Below are 14,469 nucleotides of genomic sequence, written 5' to 3'. Positions count from 1 at the left end.
CTGGGTGGCTGAGGGCCTGGCTGGGTGGCTGAGGGCCTGGCTGGGTGGCTGGGGAGCCTGGGTGGGTGGCTGGGGAGCTGGCTGGGTGGCTGGGGAGCCTGGGTGGGTGGCTGGGGAGCCTGAGTGGGTGGCTGGGGAGCTGGGTGAGTGGCTGGGGAGCCTGGGTGGGTGGCTGGGGAGCCTGAGTGGGTGGCTGGGGAGCTGGGTGAGTGGCTGGGGAGCTGGCTGGGTGGTTGGGCTGCATTGTCTTTGTTTCCCCCTCCCCACTCCAACCCCCAGGGCTGTGGCTCTCTGTTGTTAACTTCTTAACCACAGAGGGTCAAATAAAAGCAGTTGGAGCCTGAGGGCTTTGCTGTGAGCAGCACCAGGAGGAGTCAGCACCTTGCACCCCCCTGCACTGAGCAGCTCCAGCGCAGAGCTCCTGCCCTGGCAATCAGGGACTGGGTCTGGGTGGAGGAGTCCTTTAAGATCTTTGAGTCCAAGCCTTAACCCAGCACTGCCAGCTCAGCACTGCCAGCTCAGCACCACCTCTCCCTGGCCTTGACAGCCCCCCAGGGCTGGGGATCCTACCCCTCCCTGGGCAGCCTGGGCCAGGCCTCAACAACCCTTCCAGTCAAGAAGTTTCTCCTTAAGCCCAACCTCAGCCTCCCCTGGGGCAAGTGAAGGCCATTGCCTCTTCTCCCCTCCCTCCTTCCTTGGGACAAGAGACCACTTCCCCCCAGCTCCCCCTTTGCTTCCCCAGGGTGCCAGCTGCTCTTTGTGCTGCTCCTCTGCCAGGGGCTGGCTTCTGGGTGGCTTCTCAGCTGCAAAGCCCCAGGACTGAGCCCTGCTTGCTCACAGGCTTGCTCCCCTTCAGCATCCCCTCCTGAGCACCCCTTCCTGAGCACCCCCTCCGTGGTGCTGAGCCAGCTGGGTGCTGCTGAGGCACACAGGGTGCAGCTGAGCTCCATGGAACAAGCCCAGGGCAAAGGGCAGAGCTGCTGGCTCAGCCCTGGACTCTGAAGCAAGAGGGCAAAAGAGTGAGGTGACGTAGCAGCACTGCTGGGAAGGGGCTGTGAGGAGGGGGAGAGGTTGAGCAGCTCTGCTGGGGGCTGCTAAGCAGCAGGGGGAGGTCCTCAGTGTGCCCAGGGGGAAGAAAATCCTAGAATCACAAAATGCATCCAGCTGGAAGGGACCTCAGAGCTCAGCCAGGCCAAGCCCCTGCAGTCAGCAGGGCACTGCCAAGGGGAGCAGGCTGAACGACTCCAGGGAGCCTACACTGCCCCCTGGGCAACCTCTTCAGTGCTCCAGCACCCTCCTGTCCAGCCTGCATCTCCCCTGCTCCAGTTTCAATCCCTTGCCCTGCTGCTGCCTGCCCCTGGAAGCAGCTCCTGCCCAGCCCTCCTGGAGCTCCCTCGGCTACTGGAAGGCTGCCCCCAGGTCTCCCCAGAGCCTTCCCTTCTCCAGGCTGGGAGGGGAGGTTCTGCAGCCCTCTGATCATCTTTGTGGCCTCCTCTGGACCCTCTCCATCAGTTCTCTGTCCTCCTCGTGTTGAGGGCCCCACGTCTGGCCACAGCACTGCAGGTGAGGTCTGAGCCGAGGGCAGGATCCTCTCTCCAGCTCTGGCCACGCCGCTCCTGCCGCAGCCCAGGCTCTGCTCTGCTCTCTGGGCTGTGGCTGCCCATTGCTGGCTCATCTCCAGCTTCTCACCCGCCAGCACCCCGCAGTGCTTCCCTGCAGGGCTGCTCTGGTTCTCATCGCCCTCAGCCGCCCAAGTGTTGAGCAGAGAGCGTGAGGGGAGCCGCTCGGGGCAGCGCCGGGGTCCGGGCAGCGCCGGGCTCCCAGCGGCACACAGGGAGCTGGAAGCTGCTGCTCCGCTGGCTCCAGTCCGTTCCCGAGGGCAGGGCTGAGCCGGTGGCTCTCATCTGCTTTGCTCCTTGCTCTTCCTCTCTCACATCTGCAGAGCTGTGTCCTCCCCCTGGCTCTTCTGAGGGCTTCAGGTTTCCTCAGTCGATTGTGGGGGGAAGGCAACCACCAACCCCCTGTCCCTCCCTGAGCTTTCAAACCCCTTCTGGAGTGGTTTTATCCCCTGCACCACAGCCCCCAGCGCCGCTGGGGCTGTTCGGGGGACCAGCAAAGACCCTGGGATGGAGGTGGACGCATTCAGCTCCCGCTTACACCCCCCGGGACCTTCCCCCCGGCTGCTCCTGGCGCTTTAAGGGCGCTGCCTCTCCGCTGCCGTCGGGGCCAAAGTCCGGCGGCGGCGGCGGCGGCGGCAGCGGGGCCGGGGATGCAGCTCCCGGCCGTGCCGGGGGTGTTGGCCCCCTCCCTGCTCGCTATCCCCGTGGCCTTCGGTGTCAACAGTGCGACCGCCTTGGCCGAGTGAGTGTGGGGCTGGGACCAAGCTCTGGGGACCTGGGACACAGCTCTGGGGCTGGGATGCTGAGGGCCAGCTCGGGGCAGGCTGCTGGGTCCTGTGCTGCTCGGGTCCTGGATCCTGACTCCAGTCTGGGATGGGAGCACCAAATCGGGCCCAGGACAAGGCTCTGCCCGAGGAACCCTCCCACCCGAGGTGGGCCTCTGGGTCCTACCCAGACCTGGGGAGGGGGCAGCAGTGTCCGGGGCAGGATGCTGAGTCCTGTCCTTTGCTGTTCTGGGTGCTGGGTCCGGTTCAGGCTGGGGTGAAGGATCCAATCTGACCCAGTTTAAGCCTCTGTCCAAGGAGGATGGGAACCATCCCAGCTAGGACAGACCCCTGGGTCCCACCTGGACCTGGGGAGGGGGAGAGGTGTCCAGGGCAGAGTGCTGAGGCTGTGCTGGGCCTGGGGTCCAGCCTGGGGCAGGGGAGGAGGCTCAGTCCCAGTTCTCCTGCCCTGGCTGAGCCCATGGGAAGGCCACTGGGAGCTGGGACTTTGCTGTGGTGGATCCTGGCTGCCTTGGTGGCTGCTGGGTCCTGTTATCAGCACTGGACACACACAGAGGGTGCCCAGGCTCGTTGCACAACGTGTGGCACAGGGGGGTCCCTGGCAGCCCCACTCCCCCAGCGTGAGTGAGCACCTCCCTGGTTCCTGGCTCCCCTCTTCAGGGAGGGTAGGGAAGGGCAGACTGAGGAGATCTGAGCAGTGCTGAGCAATGCTTCCAGGCTGGGGGGCAGGAGGCTGGGGCCAGGCTTTTGTCAGTGGTGCCCAGGGACAGGACAAGGGCCAGGGGGCACAAAGTGGAGCCCAGGAGGTTCCATCTGAGCAGGAGGAGAAACCTTTGGTGTGAGGCTGCTGGAGGCCTGGAGCAGGCTGCCCAGAGAGGCTGTGGAGCCTCCTTCTCTGCAGAGCCTCCAACCTCCCCTGGGCACTGTGACCTGCTCCTGCTGCTCCTGCTGCTCCAGCAGAGACCTCTCAAAAGGAGGGGGAGGGGGGCAAAGAGGGGATGGGGGGAAATGAGGCTTCACCCCCCCCCAGCTGTGCCTAGCTGCTTGAAGCTCTCCAACTGTCCTGCAGCAGCCCCCTGGCACTGGTGCTGACAGAGCTGCTGGTGCTCATCATCCTCTTCTTCATCATCTTCTTTGTGACTGGAGTGAGCCACTTCCAGAACCCTCTGTTCTGTGGTGAGTGTCCCCCCCGGGGGGTGAGGATCGATCCCACCATGGGGCAGGGGGCACAGATCTGGGAGCTGGGGAGAGCTGGAGGACATGCCCAGAGCTGCTTGGCTGTCCCCCAGTCTTTGTGGTGCTCTCCTTCATCTCTGTCGTCGACCTGATCGTCTCTCTGGAGGAGGATGGCTTCATCTCTGGCTTCATGGAGGTCTATGTCAGAGAGGTACCTCCAGGCTTGGGCTTTCCCCTGGGCCAGCTCCATGCGCCCAGGGATGCTGCTCCAGCTCCCAGCTCTGCTTCTGCTGCAGAGGGACCACGCATGGAGCTGCCTGCCGCTGGGGAGGGGGCGTGGGGAGGTGCCTGCCCCCCCCCCTATGTGGCCTCCTCTCTTGTGGCCGGGCAGGGTGAGCCCTACCTGCGCACAGCTCACGGCATCATGATCTGCTACTGGGATGGCATCGTCCACTACGGCCTCTACCTGGCCATGATCGCTGCCATCGGCCACAGGTGGGCAGGGCTGGGGGGCAGGAGGCCGAGGAGGGGCTCCCGGGGGTGGGAGGGCCACAGGTTTCTGAGGAGGGTCCCAAATATTGTGAGGAGGGTCCCGAATTCACCAGGAGGGTCCCAATTTTGTGGGGAAGGACCCGAATTGGTGAGGAGGGTCCCAAATTTGTGGGGAGGGTCCCAAATTCGTGGGGAGGGTCCCAAATTCATGGGAAGGGTCCCAAATTCGTGAGGAGGGTCCCAAATTCATGGGAAGGGTCCCAAATTCACGGGGAGGGTCCCAAATTCATGGGGAGGGTCCCAAATTCACGGGGAGGGTCCCACATTCGTGGGGAGGGTCCCAAATGGGTGAGCAGGACCCCAGATTTGAGGAGGAGGAGCTCTGAGCCTGCAGAGCTGCCTGACCCCCACTGCCCCTGCAGAAGGAGCTACAGGAGCCTGGGTCTCTTCTGGCTGGGCTCCCTGCTGATGAGCATCGTGGTCTTCCTCCTTGGGAACCTGCTAGGTATGGGAATGTGGAAGGAGATCCAGCTCCACAGCCAGCCCCTGCTGATCCCTCCAGGCTGCCTCTGTCCCACTGTGCCCCCACCCTGTGCTCTCCTTCCCCAGGGAAATACAGCTCCGACCTCAGCCCTGGCTTCCTCCTCAACCTGCCCTACCTCCTCATCCCCATCTGGGCTGGGATGAAGCTCTTCCAGCAGCCCAAGGTCCTGCCCGGCCTCAGCCCCGAGAAGGTGAACTGGGAGCTGGGTCTGGGGCAGGGATCTGCGCTGGGAGCCATCCCGGGGCAGTACGAGGGGGTGCAGGGCCCAAAATCCAGCGGTTTGCCCCCTCCCCAGATTGCAGAGGAGCAAGGGAAGCGTCTGTACCGGCGGCCCCTGGACGTGCTGCTCCTCCTGCTCCTGCTCCTCACCGCTGCCTTCACCTTCTTCAGGGGCATGGTGCGTGCTGGGACCCCTCCCCAGGGTCCTGCAGGGGCTGGGGGCGTCCCGGGGGGGGGTGCGGGTGCACCTGCCCCATGGCCACCTCCACATCTCCAGGTGGTTTTGGACTGCCCGGCTGATTCCTGCTTCGAGTACGGCTACCAGCAGGAGCCCTACCTGCGGGACCCTGTCGCCTACCCCAAAGTGCAGGTGAGTGGGGGCTCAGATGGGGCTGGAGCCCCCCTGGCGCTGCCAGGGCTGGGGTGACCCTCTCCATGCGTGTGTCTGTGTCCCCCCAGATGCTGATCTACTTGTTCTACTTCCTCCCCTTCCTCTTCCTCTGCATCTACGGACTGCTGCTGCCTGGCTGCTCCTGGCTGCCCGACTGGAGCTTGGTGTTCGCCGGCGCTGTGGCGCAGGTAGGCGGTGACCCATCCCTGGGGGGACCACAGCGGGACCCCACCGCCGGTCCAGGGAGGACCCCAGGGTTGGGCCCAGCAAGTGGGGGGACAGGGCTGAGCCTTTGGGGGGACACAGATCCGCCCCCGCCCTCAGCAGCATGTGGAGCAGCTCCCACCCCCGCTGCCCGCTAATTGCTTTGGCCTCGGCGGATCTGAGCGGATCCAGGGATTGGCTGCACAGAAATAGGCTGCAGGACCTGCGGGGGTAGAGGCAGGACGCGGGGCTGTGCTCCTCCGGACACCCTTTGGTGCCTGGGTGGGCACCGCTGGGCATCCTCCCAGTGCCACCCCCTCGCCCTGTGTCCCCAGGCTCAGTTCTCCCACGTGGGCTCCTCGCTGCACGGCCGAACCCCCTTCCCCTACCAGACCCCCGAGGACGCCTGGGGCAGCTTCCTCCTCTCCAACCTCCTCTACGCCCTGGTGCCTCAGCTCCTGGCCCTCCGCTGCCTGCTCTGCCCAGCGTTCTTCCTGCCCTCCGCTCCTGCCAGCTCACACTTCAGCAAGAAACACCAGTGACAGCCGTGGCACCCGTGACACCAGTGGCACCAGTGACACCAGTGGTACCAAGTGACACCAGTGGCACCAGTGGCAGCAGTGACACCAGTGGTACCAAGTGACACCAGTGGCACCAGTGACATTAGTGGTGCCAAGTGGCAGCAGTGGCAGCAGTGGCAGCAGTGCCCTGCCCAACCTAGGGGGCTGCTGCCTGGCCCCCATCTCCCTGCTGCAGCTGGGACCCAGCTGGCAGAGATGTCCCCAGGGATGCTCTGGTCCTCGAGGCTGCCTGGAGAAGCCCCTGGGGGTGCTCTGGGGCTGCCCCCCTGCAGCCATGGTGCCCAGGCTGGGAGCGAGGATGGAGCTCACTGGTTGGAAGGGGGGGGTGGTGGGGGGGTGGAAGCTGTGGACTCCTTCCCCAGTAGGTCTCTGGGGGCCGTGGGGGTCGCCCCCCCCCGAGTGTGACCATGCCAGGAGAACTGTTTACAAAATAAAGGAGCAAAGTTGTGGCTGCTGAAGCCCTGCCCCGGCTGCGGCTCGGGGGTCACCCCCACGCCAGAGCCCCAAGCCCCTCCACATCCCCCACCCCCTGCCCGGGGCTGGGGCAGCTCCTGACCTCCTCCCGTCTTGGCTTTGTCCCCTCCTGGCTTTTGGGGTGCAGAGGCTGGGGGCGTTGGGGGTCTCCTGCTGCCTGTGCTGCCCTTGCTAGGGGTGGGCAGGGAAAGAGGTGCCCCTGAGTGTGCCAAGGGTGCCCGCCGGTGGGCAAAGGTGGCAGGGGGTGCCCATGGGTGGGTGTGACGTGGGACGGGGGGGTGCTGGCTGCAGGGTGGGGTTGCCCTTGTGGGGTCTGGGGGGGATTTAGCGGCAAAACTTCTCTTACTCCGCGGGGTCCCGGGGTCCCGGCAGTACCGGGGAGCACCGGGGGCCAGCGCCGAGCGGACCGGTGACCTTGGCGAGCCGACGGCCCTGCGCAGCGCGGGGAACCGGGGTAGGGCCGGGCCGAGCTCCCGGTGCCGCCCCCTGCGCGGAGCCGCACCGGCAGCACCGGCGGTACCGGCGGCACCGGAGCGCTCCTGCGGCCGGGCCCCTCCCGTGGGCTGGCACCGGCGGACACACGGTAAGTGCGGAGCGGGGGTGGGGAGAGCTGCGGAGGCTCCGTTCCCTGCCTTGCGACCGGGGGGAGTCGGGACAGTTCCCACCCCTCGGGATCGGGACCCCGGGCAGGGGCTGCTCCCGGTGCGGCGGCCGGGCCGGTTCTCCTCCGCCCTGCGCTGCGCTGCCGCTTCCCGGCCACCGGCGTCCCGCAGCTCCGGGGCTGCCGCCGCAGTGTCCCGCACTGCAACACCGCACCGCGGGGGGGCCGGGGCTGCTCCGCTCCCCCTGCCCCGACCGGGCACTGCGGGGACAGCCCCGGCCCTTCCGCTCCCGACCGGGCACCGGGACCCTCGGGGAGACTGGTTTGCTTCCCTGACCCGAACTGCGTACCGGGACCCCCAGCCGGGCTGCCCCGGTTCCTCTGCGCTCTGACCGGGCACCAGGACCACCGGGGAGGTTGCTCCGATCCTTCTGCCCCGGGGCCGGGCACCGGGCCCCCGAACTGTCTGTCACAGCCCCCCTACCCACCGACAGGGCACCGGGACCCCAGAGGGGGCTGTCCCGCTCCCAATTCCTCCAACTGGGCACCAAGACCCCCGGGGTTGCGTTGCCCTTGTCCCTCTGCCACCCAACCGGGCACCGAGACCCCCGGGTGAGGCTACCCAGTCCCTCTGCCCCCTGCCCAGTCCCCGGTGCTCCCGGGGGGGACGGACAGGACGAGGGGTGGCTGTCCTTCTCCCCCTGCGGTGTGTGGGGGTCTCATTGCCACAGCTGAGGGCGGGGGGAGCACATCCAGGCTCCTGGGCTGGGTCCTGGGGCATCTCCGAGGACACGGAGCTCAGCTGGGGGTGGGGGGGTCACGGTCCCTCGGGGGAGACCTTTCCCTCCGGCTGTCCCCGGGGGGGGGGGGGGGGGTATGGGGTGTTGTGCGGTGGGTCCAGCAGCCACATCCGACCCCCCCCAATCAGCTCAGTTTCCGGCTGTGCCAGCGGTGCCAGAACCATGCCAGGAGAGCCAGCCCGCCGCGGTGCCATGAAATATTCATGGGGGCTGTAACCGAGCAGGTGAACTGGAGTTCAGCCTTGGCACAGCCCGGGGGGGGCGGTCCTTGGGGCAGCAGGCAAGGACCCGGCGCTGCTGGTCCCCCCCTCCCTGGCTGGGGTGGGAAATGGGGCGTGGGGCTCCCCCACAAGGGGTGACAGCACCATAGGGTGCAGAGTGGGCACCACCGCCACTGCTGGGGGGGGGGGGAGGGCGGGGCTTTTGAAACTGGGGCTCAGGCAGAGTTGTGGGGTCCCTCCCTGGAGGGTCCAGAGGATGCTCAGCGGTTCTGCTGCCCCCTCCCCCCCCAGATGCGTCCCCAAGGCCCCTGGGCCGCTGGCCCAGCAGCTCTGCTGCTCCTTGCCTCTGTCCTGGCCTCGGATGCGCTGCCCAGCACCCGCGGGAGGAAGAAGGTGGTGCACGTGATGGGTGAGTGGGGTGGGGGGTCCCCAGTGTGGGGCTGGCATGGACCCCCGCATGGGGTAGGGTGGGATGGGACAGGAGAAGACAGTTGGGTGGGGTGGGGTGGGGTAGGGTGGGGTGGGACAGGAGAAGACAGTTGGGTGGGATGGGGCAGGGTGGGATTGGGGCATCTGTCCTGCAGCCCTCAGGCTGTTTGGTTTCATAACCATTAAAGCACGACCAGGGGCTGAGGGACATCCACGGCGTCCTTCCTGCCCTGGCCAGAAGCTGCCCAACCCTCCTCGGGGTTTGCAAAGTCCCCAAAAGAGAGAAATTTGCCACAGAAGTGGTCCCCGAGCCGCACCACCCGCGGCTTTGCCCCCGCCGCGGGTCCTGCCCGCCTGTTGGGTCTCACTGGGATGGAGGTGGAGCCAGCCCTGGGCACAGGCAGTGCCCTGAGCTCCGTGTCCCCGGCAGAGGGTGAGAGCGGGGCCGTGGTGGTGCAGACGGCGCCGGGGAAGGTGGTGACACACCGCGGCGGCACCATCATCCTCCCCTGCCGCTACCACTACGACGTCTCCGCCCACGACCCGGCCGAGATCCGCCTCAAGTGGACCAAAGTGACGGAGCCGATGGCCTTCGTGGACGTCTTCGTGGCGCTGGGGAAGGCTCGGAGGGCGTTCGGCAGCTACCGGGGGCGCACGGCGCTGCAGGAGGACGGCCTGGGGGACGCCTCCCTCATCATCCGCAACGTCACCCTGCAGGACTACGGCCGCTACGAGTGCGAGGTCACCAACGAGCTGGAGGATGACGCCGGCATGGTCAAGCTGGACCTGGAAGGTAGCCGCCTGGCTGAGCCAGGCAGGATGGAGAGGGGTGGGGATGAGCTGCGGCCGGGTCGATGGTGAACGCCAGAGCCCCTGGGGCCGAGAGGGTCGATGGTCTCCTGCAGGGCATGGAGCCTGTGGCCCTCGGGTTAAGGGAGGTTCTTCTTTCCCCATACTTGGCCCTGGTGAGGTTTTGTCTGGAGAACTGGGTCCAGTTCTGGGCTTCCCAGGTCAAGAAGGACAGGGAACTGCTGGAGAGGGAACAGGAAAGGGCTACACAGATGCTGAGGGGGCTGGAATGTCTCTGGAGAGCAAAGGCTGAGGGACCTGGGGCTGCTGAGCCTGGAGAGGAGGCTGAGGGGGATCTGAGCAAAGCTGATCAACACGGGACACGGGATCAGGCTTCTTCCAGTGGTGACAGGACAAGGAGCAACGGGCACAAACTGGAGCCCAGGAGGTTCCATCTGAGCAGGAGGAGAAACTCCTTTGGTGTGAGGCTGCTGGAGGCCTGGGGCAGGCTGCCCAGAGAGGTTGTGGAGTCTCCTGGTGTGCAGAGCTTCCAACCCCCCCTGGGCACTGTGCTCCTGGGCAAGCTGCTGTGGGAGCCCTGCTGAAGCAGGGAGGTTGGACTGGGTGAGCTCCAGAGGTCCCTTCCAGCCCCTCCCTGCTGGGATTCTGCCACTTTGGGTGTCCCCATGTGGGGATCACCAGGATGTGGTTCTGAGCCAAGCCTGGAGGCATCCAAACTCCCTGAGCAGGCTCAAGGGCAGCTTGTCCTCACCAGGCTTTACAGCCACCCCCCAGCCCACAGCTGCTAGGGCACAGGCACTCCCAGTGCCTCGAGCTGGTGACCCCAATCATTATGGGATGGGAGAAAGGCCACCCCACAGCCCAGCCCTTCCTCTTTCCACCCCCCAAGGTGTGATCTTCCCCTACCACCCACGGCTGGGCCGCTACACCCTGAACTTCCACGAGGCCCAGCAGGCGTGCCTGGAGCAGGATGGCATCCTGGCCTCCCACGACCAGCTGCACCAGGCCTGGCTGGAGGGCATGGACTGGTGCAACGCAGGCTGGCTGGAGGATGGCTCCGTGCAGTATCCAATCTCCCGGCCCCGGGAGGAGTGCGGCCGCAAGGACACTCCGGTGGGAGTCCGCAACTACGGCTACCGGCACAAGGAGAGCGAGCACTACGACGCCTTCTGCTTCACCTCCAACCTCAATGGTAAGGCTCTGGGGCTCAGGGGGGCGAGGCTGAGGCATGGAGCTCTCCCCTTTGGGCTTGGGGAGGTCAGAAAGGTTCCCGTGATGATGGACAGCAAGAGGCTCTGTACTGTGAGGCAGCTCAGGGAAGTAGTGGAGGCCACGTCCGTGGAGGTGCTCAAGGTGAGGCTTGACAGGGCTCTGAGCAGCCTGATGGAGCTGGGGATCAATCCTGAAGGTTGGGAAAGATCTCCAAGGTCATGGCTGCACACTGGAAGAAGGGAGATTGAGATCAGAGGTAAGGAGGAAGTTCTTTGCTGGGAAGGTGGTGAGGCACTGGAAGAGATTGTCCAGAGAAGCTGTGGCTGCCTCCTCCCTGGAGGTGTTCAGGGCCAGGCTGGATGAGGCCTTCAGCAACCTGATGTAGTGGGAGAGAGCCCTGCCCATGGCAGGGGGTAGGAACTGGAAGAGCTTTAAGGTCCTTTCCAACCCAACCCATCCTATGATGATCCTATGATCATCAAGTCCAACCATTAACCCCACAGCACCATGACCACTCCACCACCTCCTGCAGGGCTGTGTCTGTACCTGTCCCTGCTGGCTGCAGGGCACAGCTCTGGATGACCTTCAGAGGTCCCTTCCAACCCCAGACATTCTGTCCCTCTGTGACCCAGGGGGAGCAGGATGCAGCTGCATGGCCCTGCCCTGGGCTCCCCAGCACATCCAGCTGGGGTTCTAGCAAGGACCAGGATCTGGCCCCGTCACTTTTTGGGGTGAGACACCTGGGTTTAGCAAGCCCCATCCTCTCCCAGCAGGAGCGAGGGATGTAGGTAGCTGCAGCAGGCAGCGTGCTGGGTGATGGATGAGGCCAGGGCCACACAAGACAGATGGGAGCCAGGAAGGCTTCCAGGCTCTGTAAATTCCTCCTGGCTGGCAGAGCCTGGGGGCTGGGGGGGGCTCTGCTGATGTTTGTTTAATGGTGGCAGCAGGATGAATAGCAGCTGGAATCAGCACCAGGAGCCATCACCAACCACCAGTGCAGCCCCCATCCATCTGCCCTCACCACGGTGCTGCCTCCCCAGAGCCTCCCCAGCTGATCCCCTCCATCACCCCAGCCCCCCAAAACGTGCTGGGGAGAGTTCACAAGGCTTGCACCACATCCCACACACCTCCCACTCCCCCCAGGTGCCAGCACCAACCACATCTGGCTGGATGAGACCTTGAGCATCCTGGGCTAGGAGGAGCTGTCCCTGCCCGTGGCAGGGAGGGTTGGAACTGGATATCTTTGAGGTCCCTTCCAACCCAACCCAGAACTATGATGTTCTGCATCTGTGAACCAACCCAACCCACCCAGACTGCTCTGTAGACCTTTCCTTACCATCCAGCCAAGCCCCACCCCAACTCGGTGTCACCACCCGGACACCTCATCCACATCCCCCAACACCAACCCCTCCCCCCCCGCCTTGCTTCGAGTCCTCCTTCCCTCCCTCCTCCACTCCCCCCAGGCAAAGTCTACTTCTTGAAGACCTACCGCAAGCTGAGCTACCCGGAGGCGGTGCAAGCCTGCAAGAACAACGGCGCGGCGGTGGCCAAGGTGGGGCAGCTCTACGCCGCCTGGAAGCTGCAGCTGCTGGACCGCTGCGAGGCAGGCTGGCTGGAGGACGGCAGCATTCGCTACCCCATCGTCAACCCCCGCGCCCGCTGCGGCGGCGCCGAGCCCGGCGTGCGCAACCTGGGCTTCCCCGACAAGAAGTACAAGCTCTTCGGGGTCTACTGCTTCAAAGCGGCCGGGGAGACCCCCCCAGAGAAGGGCTTGGCTGGCGGGGGGCACCCCAATCGCGTGTGAGGCTCCCTCTCTCGCTACCGGGAGCAATGCCCCCCCGCCCCCAGACTTGGTTGTAGGGGGGACGTCATCCCACCCTCGCCCCTGTGCTGGGCTCCCCGGCGTGGCTGCCTGCTGGGACGTGGCAGCGTGGGGAGCTGCGGGCAGCCCCCGCGATGGACTGGGAGAGGTGCCCGCTGCGGTGCCGCCGTGGTGCCAGTGTGCTGCCCGCTGTGGCGCTGGTGCCGCGGGCTGTGGACAGAGGCCGGGGTCGCTTGGGGAAACTGAGGCAGCGGGAGGGGAAGGACTTCAGGAGCCTGCGCTCGGATCCAGGGCTGGCTCCCCGTTTACTCCAGTTCTTGCTTCTCAATCAGCGGCTTGCATGTGCTAAAAGCCCACCCGGAGCTAAGCAGGCTTGAGGACCTCCCCCCGCCTCGATGTCCTCCCCGCAGCTCTGCGCTCTCCCCGGGGCCGTGCAGCCCCAACCCCCGCCAGGAGCTGCCGTGGGCAACCAGCATGGTGGGGGCAGCAGGTCTCTGCAGGGGGACTGACCTGCCATGGACTTCCTCTTCATACCCAACCCCCCTCCTTGGCACTGGGCAGGCTTTAGGGTGAGGGATGGGGGCACCAGGCTTGGCTTCATTCGACCTGGCTGGCTGGGGGAGCACCCACAGCCCCTCCAGCACCCGCATGCAGCTGCTTGCCACCCCATGGGGCTGGTGCTGGGTGAGCCAAGGGGCCACACACTGCACCCCCAGGGGCTTGGGCAGCTCCTTCATGCTTGGCTTGGGGCAGAAGCTGCCAGCACCATGGGCAGGAAGGTGGTGGGTGGGCACCATCCCCTGTGCCCACCTGGCTGGGCACCACCCTGAGGCTTCTGCAGCCCTGGCGCTCCTGAGCTGGACGTAGATGAAATAAAAGCTTCGGCTGCTTCTGAGAGCTGAGCTGGGCTCTTGTGTCTCCTTTGCTGGTGCCAGCCTCAAGGGGCATTTGAGTGCCTAAGAGACTTTGTGCCATGCCCCTGAAAGCCCTTCAGAGCTCCCCATCCCCCTGGCCCCCCTGTGCCCACCCTCACAGCTGGAGCTGGGTGCATTGGGAGCAGCCCAGCTGCAGCATCCTCTCGGAGCTATCAGGAGCAGATCCAAGGAGCAGCATCAGCAGAGCTACCTCTGGGCACCACGGAGCTGGCAGCAACCAGGAGCCACCGTGGGGAGGGCACAACCCCAGGGTTCCCCACGCCAAAGGGGCTGGGGGTTCCTCCATGCCTGGTGCAGCTGAGTCCTGGCCATTCATCACCTTCGGTGCCTGCCAGCGTTGGAGACAATAAATAGCTGCTGGGATGTGACACTTGTGGCCGCCAGGACACCCAGGAGGGGACAGTGGGGACTGTGGGTGCCAGGAGCTGACACTCTGATGGATGGCAGCCAGGATGGGGGCTGCAGCCCCTGCACCCCTGATGGAACACAGGCAGCACCAGGGATAAATTCATCAGCATCCGAGTGGGGCTGGCAGGGGAAGCTGTGGCCACGCTGCTCCCCACTGGTGACACCTCTGGGGACATCACCAGGGTGATTCATGAGCACCAGGGCTGGGGAGGGATCAGCTTTGCTGAGCATTCATTGAGTGGTGGTGAGAGGAACCAGATGGAGTCGTGGAATGGTTTGGGTTGGAGAAGGCCTTTCAGATCCTCCACTCCAACTCTGCCAAGGCTGGGGCTGAGCCATGGCCCTCAGCACCACAGCTCTGGGGCTCTGAGACCCCTCCAGGGCTGGGGATACAGCCACCCCCCTGGGCAGCCTGTGCCAGGCTGTGAGAACCCTTCCAGTGAAGAAGTTTCTTCTTGTGACCAACCTAAACCTCCCCTGGGGCAGCCTGAGGCCATTTCCCCTTATCCTGTCCCTTGTTCCTGGGGAGCAGAGCCCAACCCCACCTGGCTCCAACCTCCTCTCAGGGAGCTGCAGAGAGCAATGAGGTCTTCCTCAGCCTCCTCTGCTCCAGGCTGAGCACCCCCAGCTCCCTCAGCTGCTCCTCCCCAGCCCTGCTCTCCAGACCCTTCCTCAGCTTCGTTGCCCTTCTCTGGACCTGCTCCAGCCCCTCCGTGGGGCTCATGGAGAGCAGTGGCACTGCCTGG

General features: G+C 65.3%; 2 protein-coding genes across 4 annotated transcripts; both read left to right on the top strand.

The window, feature by feature from the left end:
- The first annotated feature begins 2,227 nt into the window (after nt 1–2,227).
- TM6SF2 (transmembrane 6 superfamily member 2) lies at nt 2,228–6,469 on the top strand. 2 transcript variants are annotated; one of them, XM_068164824.1, is made up of 10 exons: nt 2,228–2,361; nt 3,477–3,580; nt 3,694–3,791; nt 3,972–4,075; nt 4,495–4,577; nt 4,682–4,806; nt 4,912–5,013; nt 5,113–5,205; nt 5,295–5,414; nt 5,766–6,469. In XM_068164824.1, exons 1-10 carry the CDS (start codon nt 2,270–2,272, stop codon nt 5,970–5,972), a joined length of 1,128 nt encoding a protein of 375 aa, XP_068020925.1. In that variant the 5' UTR covers nt 2,228–2,269; the 3' UTR covers nt 5,973–6,469. The 2 variants fall into 2 exon arrangements, with proteins under 2 accessions (XP_068020925.1, XP_068020923.1); XM_068164822.1 differs by having other exon boundaries at nt 2,229–2,361; nt 3,474–3,580.
- Nucleotides 6,470–7,978: 1,509 nt separating this feature from the next.
- HAPLN4 (hyaluronan and proteoglycan link protein 4) lies at nt 7,979–13,266 on the top strand. Of its 2 annotated transcripts, XM_068164826.1 has the most exons (5): nt 7,979–8,110; nt 8,399–8,516; nt 8,967–9,329; nt 10,236–10,538; nt 12,022–13,266. In XM_068164826.1, exons 1-5 carry the CDS (start codon nt 8,090–8,092, stop codon nt 12,360–12,362), a joined length of 1,146 nt encoding a protein of 381 aa, XP_068020927.1. In that variant the 5' UTR covers nt 7,979–8,089; the 3' UTR covers nt 12,363–13,266. The 2 variants fall into 2 exon arrangements, with proteins under 2 accessions (XP_068020927.1, XP_068020926.1); XM_068164825.1 differs by lacking the exons at nt 7,979–8,110; nt 12,022–13,266 and having other exon boundaries at nt 8,318–8,516; nt 10,236–11,155.
- Nucleotides 13,267–14,469: the final 1,203 nt, after the last annotated feature.

Source organism: Melanerpes formicivorus, unplaced genomic scaffold (genome assembly GCF_026170545.1).
Source record: "Melanerpes formicivorus ecotype bairdi unplaced genomic scaffold, bMelFor1.0.p_v2 SCAF_83, whole genome shotgun sequence".
Lineage (NCBI taxonomy): Eukaryota > Metazoa > Chordata > Aves > Piciformes > Picidae > Melanerpes > Melanerpes formicivorus.
This window is presented reverse-complemented; position numbering and strand designations above follow the sequence as displayed.